Raw genomic sequence first — 11,096 nt, forward strand, 5'->3', positions numbered from 1 at the left:
CTCATTCTAGTTTTCAAAACAACTTTGTCACTGGCTTAAAACATTGAAGAAATTGACCTTTTGACGAATAAGACCCCAAGAAAAACTGAGAACCGACCAGTCAGAAGGGAAAAATCTAATCACTAAAATAAAATAAAGCCTCCAGATGAGTTGTTTGATAGATGCCACTATCTCACACTCTATACATCAATCAAAATCATGATTGGCCCCCACATTCACAGAGTAAACCTGTGGCAGTGTGAAGGCTATCTTAGCAGAATCTTAACCAACACACAACAACCCTGCCCTTTCCTGGCAGAGAGGCCACAACTACCTTCAAAGCCATCTCCTCCAGGATGTGTTCCATCTGAAATTAACTCTTTATTCATGTTTATTGTGTAACTGATCAGAGATTCCACTGGAATCTGTCACATGGCCTTACATAATATTATTATGCTGTATCACTGATACTATGATCACTAAAAGGCCAAGTCGAAGGTTTAAGTTTAGTTAGATGTAATCTTGGGTTAACTGCAGACAGAGTATGAGCAAGTTGTCATGGTAATCACTGGTCACCTAGAATAAGCATAAATTGTCTTTTGATCATCTTGGCCCAGATAATTTCATTTATCAAAGGGATTTAATACACCTTGCCATTGCCATGGCCATTGTTTGCCAAAAATAAGTGTTAGGTACAACTATGGTATTTGTGATGCAAATGACACTAGTCATCAACATTCACAATCAAAACACAAACAGAATCAGAACACTGTTATCACTAGACTGTAAAGTTCTATGCTTCTGATTATGACTCCGACTCCATCACTAGTGAAAATCAGCCTTAATTAAGACTGTGAAATATTCAATGTCCCTCCATATGTGCTAGGAGAGGAATGAAAGGCCTATGTGAAGCTAAAAATTGCCCTGGCTGATTTTGGCTTCTCAACTTTTGCCACATTTCACTAAACAGGCACAAAGTACTGACTGTCTAGCAGCCTAGACCTTTATTGCTAGTTTGAACAGCTTGCCATTAAAGTCAGTCATTTGTCTGCATCTACTTTAAAAAAGGTTTCTTTTACTTAAAGACTGCACTGAAATAAATATTAGGCATGCATACTCTTAGATTACATCTTAATCAAGAGATGTGATGTCCATGTTAAAAGCAAGAATGGAATTATAAATTATGGTGATCACTAAACCACACCCTCTGGAAAATGTCATTTTCTAACAAAAAGAAAAAAAATACATAATAATAATTCTGTAAAGACTGGAAGCTCTTTAATCTGGTGGGCTATAATCTTCATGATCAAGGCGTTTTGCTTTTCTTGATGGCTCTGCGGACTCTGGGAGATCCACACTTCCAACGTCACGCTTTTTACCTGACTGTGTGTTCTGGCAATAAACGGAAATTAAAGTATCAGTACATTACATGGAATAAAACTAAACCAACTGCTCTGAACTGATCAATGAAACATTTCTTATAAAATTAATCATTTGGGGTGTTGTAGTGTAACAATTATAACATTAACATTCTATGTTGTAGTATAACTTATTCTTATAGTTATAGTGGTCTTTTTGTTTTATGCTGTCCTCCTCAGAGCTTAAATATTAACCATTTTGGGTTATTGTGTTGGACTGGTCACATTTTCAACACACAATAGATGACTGTGTTGGCTGAGTTACTTCATTGTGTTTAGTTACATGTCACAAGCTACAATGTAGGAGTACTTGGAGAAATAGAAAAGAGTTAGATATAACTAAGGGGTCTTTAAAGTTTCTTGATGGCTGAACCAATGAAGTATTTGACTATAGAGATAATTCACAAGAATAATGAGTTAAATAAAATGACTTGGATGTTAATCAACATTTATCTTCTCTGATGCCTTTTGAGGGGATATAAAAGAGTAAAATTTTGTTGAAGTATTAAGGGTAAGGGTTTGGACCTTGGGGAGAAGCAACTTTGTTTCAACCCCCCCTGCCTCTCCTTGAACACTATTAGCCTGCTATAGGAATGGTAAGTTCTGCCCTGAGACATTTGCTTACCTTTACCTCCCACTGCTGATGAAGGTATCTTAACAAAATATTTCCTTTGTCAGTAACAATAGCTACAATAGAGAAGGTAAACAACTAGATCAATATATCTTTTCATGAACAATGCTCATTCATTACCAAGTAAAATGAAATTTAAATTTGAAAAAGTCTGAATCTGAGTCAGAACCTGATGAAGACTGTGCGGTACAGTCTAAAGCTACAATACTAAAAAAGTCTGAGACCGTTTTAGACTAGAATTTATTTTTAAAATAAATCATATTTCCTCGAATAATAGCTGGAAGTGATTAATATTTTTTTCACTCATAAAGGAGGCAATTGTTTGAGGGAAGGCTATTTTTCAAGGGAGGCAATTATTTCAAATATTGGTCACTGGAAGTTCTACCCTAAATGTTTGCGTTATCATCACATCAAAAATGACACATCCAATAAACTGAACATGGGCTTTTTAAGAGTTCCAAATTTGGTTCCTTGATTAATTGTCAATGGCAATTTCCTCGGCGTTAGAGCTTAAATTGTCACTGATCAATTCTGTTGGATCAGACTCTACCTCAAGTCAACAGGCGAGATGGGTTGGGGGGGGGCTGATTATTTGAGGGAGGTGATTATTTTAAATATTTCCGTCTGAGGGTGGTGATTATTTGAGGAGCCAATTAATCAAGGGACAGCTATTATTCAAGGGAATATGGTAGCTTGAGCGGCAGGCATAATTAAGGGGAGGGGGAGAAAAGTGCAAAAGGCAAAAGGGAGAGGGAGTTCCCGCCATAAGAACTTGTGTTTTTGCATGCTGCCCACCAGGTTCCCAAATGTCAAGTCAACTGTCACTATGTGACCAAGCACTTTTCACTTTTCCATGTATCACAACGTAAACAATGTGCTGGAAAAGGGAGTTACAGATTCGTGAGGCCAAATTCCACCAAAATCAAAACACCATCCCCCTCAAAATGGCCAAGATTGACTTCCTCTGAACAAAAACGGCAACTATGTTATGGAACATTTCTTTGTCAATTAAACATTGCAAAAGGCTCAGAGTGTACTATTGAGTTATGGATATAATAATAGGACAATTGCACGATGACGTCCTTTTACTACAACCACCAGAATCCACGAGTTTGTTGTTTTCTTGTGCAAATTAAGGCTGTTGTTCTTTAATCCTCAGCGGGATTGACAAATTTAAATAACAAAGCAAAACCAAAATGAATTCTGGTAGTTGCAGTCAAATATCGTCATCGTGCAATTGTCCTATTGAGAGGATTGAGAAGCATGGCAACTGAAGAACAGAGACAGAGATGGATCTAATTCTTTGATTCCATATTTGGGCAAAAAATTCCAAGGTTCTGATTGGCTGTATAAAAACCCCCGGCATGGTTCTAAGCAGATAAAGAGAATTAAGACATTTTGGGGTTATATACTTGTGCTTAGGTCAGTAGATCATGTTTCCTTTGATACCTGTATCAAGGTTGATTCTCATTTACTTCATGACAATTAAGATACTCATATTTATAGCTCAGCCAATCAGAAATTTTCAGTGACCAGCAGCCACAGAAATAAACTAAAAGGGGGTTGTTATAGCAGGCCTCCCTTTTTCCTTCCTACTGATCCTTAACCCCTTTCAATGTCTGCCATGCAGGCTATCATCATGTTATTTGTAACAAAGAGTTTTGCTTCTTTTTCTTGGGAAAGTTACTTTGTAAAAGCAATAGAAAATTTTTTGCTGTTTTTGCATAGACTGATGTAAACAATTAAGGGGTTACTCTTGAAAGTTCTGCAAGCCGTGGACTTCCTCTTGTGTTTGCATAGCGAATTCTTCCAACACCCTCTTGTGTTTATACCAGGATATGCAAACACAAAGTTTTCTTTCGCTTAAACTAAGCCTGTTTGTCTGGATTACTTACAGTATAAATTTGAACTTTTTGTAACATAAAAAGGTCTTATTATTTATAGTGAATTATTACCTTGTTCAGACGTTCCGTCGTCTTTTGTTGGCAGATAGACCACGGGTCTGCGATTCTACCAACACACACAAAAAAAGCAAATTAATTAACAATTTATGAATGACGCTGAGTATCTTATGAAGAATTATGGAAATCGAAGAGGGTGTTACAGCCTCGACGGATAACACCCTCCGAGATCTCCATAATTCTTCATATGATATGAAAGCCAAATTCAATAATTGTTTTATTATTCAGTTAAAATAATTCCTAGTTTAAAAACATAGCTAAAACATGCTTACCTCCATCCATGTTAAGTTCATCTTCGATAGTGCACATTATGGGTTGTTCAGCTCCGCAAATATTCTCCAAATAGCTGATGTCACCCTTCGAGTTGTCTTCTTGCTGTTCTCGCCATGTTTTTAGCTATTATTTCGCCTAGGTCTTACTCTTGAAACAAGGGAAATGTCTGCCATTTTTTGTTTTTACAACCAAAACAACTCAACCTCTTACCCAGGTCTTCTCGGTTACCGGTGCATTAACAAGACGGCTGCACTTTTGACGTCATCGGTTCATTAAATGCTAAATTCTTCCAAATTTGGTCATCAGTAGCTGGTTATGATGAATTATAGTGTGCTTTTAGTCAATCAGAATCGGGGAAATATTTTTAATGAATAATAAGTTAAATTTATGCATAAAGCACATTTCTCAATGTGCAAACGTGATAGCTGGACAGACAACCTTCCTACGATCTCGAGAAAAAAAATTCACAAGAACATTCCGGAGGAAAAAAATCGATCTACATACTCCAGGTTAGGTTCTGCCAATAATACGGATGTTAAACAAAATAACGAGTTATAAAAGGCACTTGGACAGGGAAAAGAAGTTAAGCTTAAGTAATTACGTTCTTATACGCCAGGAATATAAGTTTTAAAACGTGTCTTTGTTGGCAAAAGTGATGATTTCTGAAAATTTTCTTTGCACGTATCAAATCAATGCCTAGATGCGACACTTAGTAGAAATAAAGAGAGATAAAGAGCCAAATTAAGAAGGATAATTTTATCAAATCCAAAGACGAAATGGGTTAATTTTCAACCTACCGAAACTTTGGTACCTGCATCGGCACAGTACTTTGAAAAGTTACTCCTGTTAAACGAAGGCAATTCCTTCAAGAGGTCTCCCTTAAACAAGAAAATAAATATCATGAAGCAAAGGATTACAGAAAAAATTCACAGACGGTGAAATCATTTACCACTAACCATTTTGTAAGCGCTAATTTTCAGCAGTATTTACATTGACTGTCCTGCGCAAAAGCGCAAACCGATTTCTATGGATCGCGCATTCATTTTGCGATAACCACCTCCCACTAAACTAAGCGCGGGCTCAATCTACGGTATCTTGGCAACCAAGGAAGAAATCAAAATGGCGGACACAAGTTCACCAAATCCAAGCAGTGAACCCGAGAAACCGGCGGCTGAATCATCTGATTCTTCTGCTGCTGAATTGCAAAAGACGATTGCAGATGCTTTTGACATATTTGACCACGAATCTAACAAGACTGTTGATGTTAGGTACGGTAAAGTTTCTGCTGAGGTTTCATCTTCCAACAGCTGTGCTAGGAAAGTTCTCTTTAGTTGTTCATAAAATACCGTAATTTGTGGTTGTGGTTTAGGGAAGTTGGAACCATTGTAAGATCCTTGAAGTGTTGCCCTACAGAAGGAGAGCTTCACGATATTCTGGCAGAGGTAATTAATATGGCTTGTTTTGAACTGAAGAAATGTTTATTTTTTATTTGGTTATATGTAGCTCAGTCAATTCCAAGCGTGCTCATAACCGCCCCTCCCCACCCGGGCATTTTTAGGCCATTTGTCATTTGTTTTGGAAAAGCTGCAAATGCCCCATGGTGGGGCCGGGCGTTCATACAAAAACCCCACGGCACAGTGGGGCATAAAAATAGGGTGCAAATGCCCCACCCCGGAACAACACCAAAATTGTATTTTCCAGTATTAAAAATAGGCTGGAAATACCATATTCATGGGAAAATCTCTGATAATCTAAGCAAAATGCATAAAGTGCGCTACACAAATCGGCCCTATATAGCTACAATCGGCGACAAAATGAGTTGAGACACTTCGCCCAAAACTGGGCTTTTTTACATTTTATTAACTTCAAAAGGAGGAAATATTGCTTTCCTCCCCCATCCCCTCCGTGCAATGTTGTGCCCTTGTTCTAGCTACCTATAGAAAACAACAAACACCCCAACTTTGAATGGAGGGGACAGGGGAGGGGTGCGGATTCTTTTGTTCTCCGAAGTTACCCTAGTTAAGTACAATGTCTCAACAATTTTGTCGCCAATTGTCTGAATCTCAAAAGTGGCCATACGTCCTTTAGAAAGTTAATTGAATTTATTTCCTTATGCTGTGATGTAAGACCCCCGGTGGCTTTTTATTTGTTGTCTTCGACTTCATCATACCTATTTTAGAACAATTAGAATAAAGCAATTTCGTTATTTTCAGTGCGTGACATTTCGTGTCACGCTTAACCGTGCCTTGACGTCGTGCAATGTGGCGCGTCGCTCACGATTTCTTATTCTCTCCTTTATCGAAGCGCATCGAAACAAAGAAAAAAGTGAAAAGGATAGAAAACTTAATAGATTTGTAGGCATTAGAGTAGTTATAATGGCTAAAATTGCTCTTTAGGAGGAATTTCCACGAGTAACCACGAGTAACCACGATGAGTATAAAAGAAATTTAATCTGATTATCTTTTAAGAACAAAGTTGGTTACTCGTGGTTACTCGTGGCCAGTCTCCTCCTGACCTCATAGTTTCTACTGTAAAGTACATTCTTCAAAGACCCTTATGGGTATATGGGCAATGAATCTGCTGCACAGATATAGCGATGCTATGCAGCTTTGCTGTGCGTTAGAAGTTGGAACATTTTTCCTGAAAATTCTCCTGCGCATAGCAATCGTCGCTATTTTATCGTCCATCACACCCTTATCAAATAGCCAAACTTCGAATAAACACTTTGAACTTACTAGGGATATATTCCAATACAATATATTATCTGCCATCGATTCCTACCGATCACACTTAGTTACCAGAGGAAAATCAACCATTCGGTACGTGGGTATGCTGCGTAATTACTTAAAAACACTACCGAGTACAAAGATTGTCAAACTAATTTTCCCTCAAAAAACACAGGAAAGGGATTATATGGGTATTTTATCTATCTTCTGAAAAAACGACCCGGTGAATATAGTAATCTCAACTAGTTAACGTCTCCTAACCGATGCTAATAAGACAACAGCGCGTAGATTTCGATTCAGACAATCGGCGACAAAATGAGTTGAGACACTTCGCCCAAAACAGGGCTTTTTTACGTTTTATTAACTTCAAAAGGAGGAAATATTGCTTTCCTCCCCCATCCCCTCCGTGCAATGTTGTGCCCTTGTTCTAGCTACCTATAGAAAACAACAAACACCCCAACTTTGAATGGAGGGGACAGGGGAGGGGTGCGGATTCTTTTGTTCTCCAAAGTTACCCTAGTTAAGTACAATGTCTCAACAATTTTGTCGCCGATTGTAGCCACTAGATATATTTATTCCCGAAAAAATCACATCCGTCTGATTAATATCAATAACAGAACTGTAAACTAGAGTTTTTCTTGATACCTTATCTTTTTGTTTAATACAGTGAATGATAAACAAATAACTAATGAGCTTAACATGAGTATTTTCTCATCATGATGGAACCGTTTTGTCAGCATATTAATTGTCGCATTGATCGTACAGAACAGGATGTTTATATAATATTAGCTTTCAAATATCTCGCAAGGTTTTTCTTGGTCTTCCTTCCTCAACCATTCACACACAAAGAAAGTGCCTTTTCCTTTAAACTCTTCGGAAGATACATATTGATCTTGTCTTTCCTCCATGTGTGAACTGATCACAATGGCGGGAAGCAATTTCTTAGACGGATGCAAAAAATACTGTGGGATAAGGAAGTGATGGAGTGAAAACCACACATATCTCTTTAAAGCATAACTATTAAAAATATTCTTTATAGAAATAGCTAAAGCTGTCTAAATAGGCATGTTTTTAAGTGAAATATTGAAAAAGGAATGACCTTAACCGCTTATAGAAGAATTGACAAAACCCCCAAAAAGAGGTTTTCTGACAAATTCCCCACCACCGGGACCGACAAGATGACAAATGCCCGACAATTGCATGGGGGGTGGGGGAAGGGTAGGGCATAGGTACGCTTGGAATTGACTGAGCCATAATAGGGTTTAATAGGGTTAAATTGTGTGAGGACTTAAGTTTTCTTTCAATTTTAGGTAGAGGAGGAAGAACCAACAGGTTATATAAGATTTGAAAAATTTGAACCAGCTATGTTAAAAATACTTCTGGAAAGAAGGTGAGGCAAATTTATTATAAACATTGGTTTACTTTAAATTTGTTTATGGTTTTAAACTAAAAAGGAAAATTAGCCCAGTTTTTTATCAGTTCTTCTTTAAAGATTTTATCATGGCCTAAACCTAGGGATAAAGTTTAAATGCTGTGTGAAAAGAGAGGTGCAATTTAACAGAGTTGTAAGTGGCTGGTCTCTAAGGGAAAATAGCCAGTCATATTTAATTGAACAAATCTTCCATATTTGTTATGTTTGAATCCTTTTCAAACTTAGGGTAGCCGGCTGATTAAACTGCAGAAGCCGGTTACTAATGACAGCCGTGGATACAGGGAAAAAAGCCAGTGTATAGCATCTACCCCACGCTACCGCCCAGGGGGGTACTCCAGATTTCAAGTGACAGGGATGATCAAAGGTTTTTTTTTGGGGGGGGGGGTGGGGGGGTTGAAATTTTCGATTTTAGGATATTTACTAGAGTATATATTTTTTTTGGAGCTTGATTAAAGTAGGGATTTTTTGGGGGTATTCAAAACAATCTGACGATTTGTGATGGTTATATTATTTGATGTTGTCAGGACATTTTTATGGCTTGGAAATTCTGCAATTTTGGCCCAGACATTTTTTTGGTTTTATTTGAAGCCCTAAGGACTTTTTTTGGTTTTGATTTTTGCCCCTATTTGGTCATCCCCGTGACTTAAAATCCAGAGTAAAAGTTTGTGAACATTGGCAGCCAGATGGGGACTTCTTAATAGCTGCTAATAAATAGTGGCAACATAGTCAGAAGAGATCCTCATAATTCTCATAAAAAATGAAAACATAACAAGCACCTGTTACTTTGCTAAGAGTGGAAAAAAAGGGCGGGGAGGGTGAGTCGGCTGCTTGAAAAAACATGCTGGGGTTTCAGAAAGTAGAAATGTCTATATGAGCATGCTGCTGACTTAAATCCATCTTGTTTCCTTTTTGTTTTTGTTTTAAGGTACAAACCAGCACCTGAAGATCAAATAATGAAAGCACTTGAGGTTCTAGATCAGGAAAATAAAGGATACCTTACTACAGAAGAACTGACAAAATATATGAGTGAAGAAGGTCATAATTTTATTTGTTGCTCCCCTCATTATCGTTCCTTTTCTCAAGGCTTGGCTCTGGCTGACTTAGTAGTTAGTATGGTAAATGCTATGAACTTTCTTTCTTTATAAGGTGCATCTCTCAGAGACATGCAGCCACTAAGTGCTCATTCACTGTATTAATAGAAAGGCTTTGGCTTACATTCATGAATTGATTTCATTACTACTGTTATTAGTGCATGCCTTAATAATATTATTATAGGAAATTAACATCGTATGAAAGTAACATGGATTTTGGTCTCAATTTTCCCATTAATTCTTTTTCTGTTGCTACTTTTATGCATTTGTATCAGCATATTCTGCCTTGATGTATGATTGTTACAAAATATGTTCTGACGTTCTGAGTCCAATAATTAGTTGTCTTTTTTTTAACAGGTGAGCCCTTTACTCAAGAAGAAATGGAGGAAATGTTATCTGCAGCAGTTGATCCTGATAAAGGAATAGTGTTTTATAAAGACTTTGTCTCAATGATGGTAGTTGAGGATGTGTAACAAAACTATCAAGTGACCCAATTGTAATAATGTTTAATGGTGTATCACACCTGGACAATTTGCGTACTTTTTTTATCAAATATTCTTTATTTGAAATTATAATGACATTCACCTTGAGCACAGGTTTTAGTTTATTATTTGGACTTAACCCTTAGGTCCCAAGAGTGACCAATATCAATTTTCTCCTAACCACATCAGCAGATCATCAAGAGTAAAGGTTATGAGAATAATTACTAAATTGATTACCAAAGGGGGAATGCTTTGATCTTAAACCAAATTCTCTTAACTGTTCTTAAAAGAAATGTATGAAGATTTGTTTGGAGAATTTGTATGTGGATCTTGGGGCTTAAAGGGTTAATTTTGCTGTACATACATGTAGGAAAAAAGGTGTTGTAAATAATCTTATAGAGATAAGATAATGTAAATAGTTGGTGTGTACTTCACAATATTGTTAAAACTGCAGTACAACTTTAGCAGTAAGTCCTATTTTATGGGATGTAGAAAAAAAAGGTTTGGAGACTTTCAGATGAATACTTTTTTATCTCCAGTGTAGGTTGTACCAAATCTCCTATTAATTATTATTTATGTAGATAATCAGAATGATGAAATGACTTTTGAAAACTGTGATTTCTTTGTTTACCCTGCATGCAAATCTTTATTTTAAGCATGGGCACGGACATTCTCCCAATTTACACCTTATTTAATATAATGAATAGCAAAGGGCAGAATTTATTGAATTATTTATTATGAAAGAATAATGTTTTCTGAGATTTCCTCCTAAATTCCCTCTCTTCTACTGAATTTTTCTCAGCTTTTCAAAAAGCCCTGGATGGGCTTGACAAAATTTTTCAAACTTTTTGAAAAAGTTAGCACTTGACTCTGCCCATGTTAACAATATTAATGGGGTTGAAAAGAGTTGTTTTAGACTTCATTAATTGGTTGCTGTTTTAACCTGACCATTGCATCACTTAATTTGCCTGCGTCGCAGACACTCTAAACCTTCTGTATAGACTATACAAATGGTTTAGATGAGTGCGTAGGCTGGCTGCAACGCAGGCTACACTTAATACATGTCTTTTCTGGTGTGATGACTTCGGTACTACCTGAAAAGT

General features: G+C 37.0%; 2 protein-coding genes across 2 annotated transcripts; one reads left to right on the forward strand and one right to left on the reverse strand.

The window, feature by feature from the left end:
* Positions 1–347: 347 nt before the first annotated feature.
* LOC140937444 (DET1- and DDB1-associated protein 1-like) lies at positions 348–5,301 on the reverse strand. Its single transcript, XM_073387010.1, has 5 exons — positions 5,219–5,301; positions 5,060–5,140; positions 3,984–4,038; positions 2,023–2,084; positions 348–1,371 (listed from the first exon to the last, which is right to left on the reverse strand). Exons 1-5 carry the CDS (start codon positions 5,219–5,221, stop codon positions 1,258–1,260), a joined length of 315 nt encoding a protein of 104 aa, XP_073243111.1. The 5' UTR covers positions 5,222–5,301; the 3' UTR covers positions 348–1,257.
* A 32-nt stretch (positions 5,302–5,333) lies between these two features.
* LOC140937443 (dynein regulatory complex protein 8-like) lies at positions 5,334–10,036 on the forward strand. The gene is made up of 5 exons (XM_073387009.1): positions 5,334–5,530; positions 5,632–5,704; positions 8,299–8,378; positions 9,346–9,455; positions 9,869–10,036. Exons 1-5 carry the CDS (start codon positions 5,382–5,384, stop codon positions 9,982–9,984), a joined length of 528 nt encoding a protein of 175 aa, XP_073243110.1. The 5' UTR covers positions 5,334–5,381; the 3' UTR covers positions 9,985–10,036.
* The last annotated feature ends 1,060 nt before the right edge of the window (positions 10,037–11,096 follow it).

Source organism: Porites lutea, chromosome 5 (genome assembly GCF_958299795.1).
Source record: "Porites lutea chromosome 5, jaPorLute2.1, whole genome shotgun sequence".
NCBI lineage: Eukaryota > Metazoa > Cnidaria > Anthozoa > Scleractinia > Poritidae > Porites > Porites lutea.

Coding starts and splice junctions, on each gene's coding strand:
- LOC140937444 (XM_073387010.1), bottom strand. Junction 4,039..5,059: donor ATGCAGGTACCAAAGTTTCG/GTAGGTTGAAAA, acceptor GTGTGTTGGTAG/AATCGCAGACCCGTGGTCTA. Junction 2,085..3,983: donor CGACGGAACGTCTGAACAAG/GTAATAATTCAC, acceptor TCTCTATTGTAG/CTATTGTTACTGACAAAGGA.
- LOC140937443 (XM_073387009.1), top strand. CDS start 5,382: ATGGCGGACACAAGTTCACCAAATCCAAGCAGTGAACCCGAGAAACCG. Junction 8,379..9,345: donor AAAATACTTCTGGAAAGAAG/GTGAGGCAAATT, acceptor TTTTGTTTTAAG/GTACAAACCAGCACCTGAAG. Junction 9,456..9,868: donor AAAATATATGAGTGAAGAAG/GTCATAATTTTA, acceptor TTTTTTTAACAG/GTGAGCCCTTTACTCAAGAA.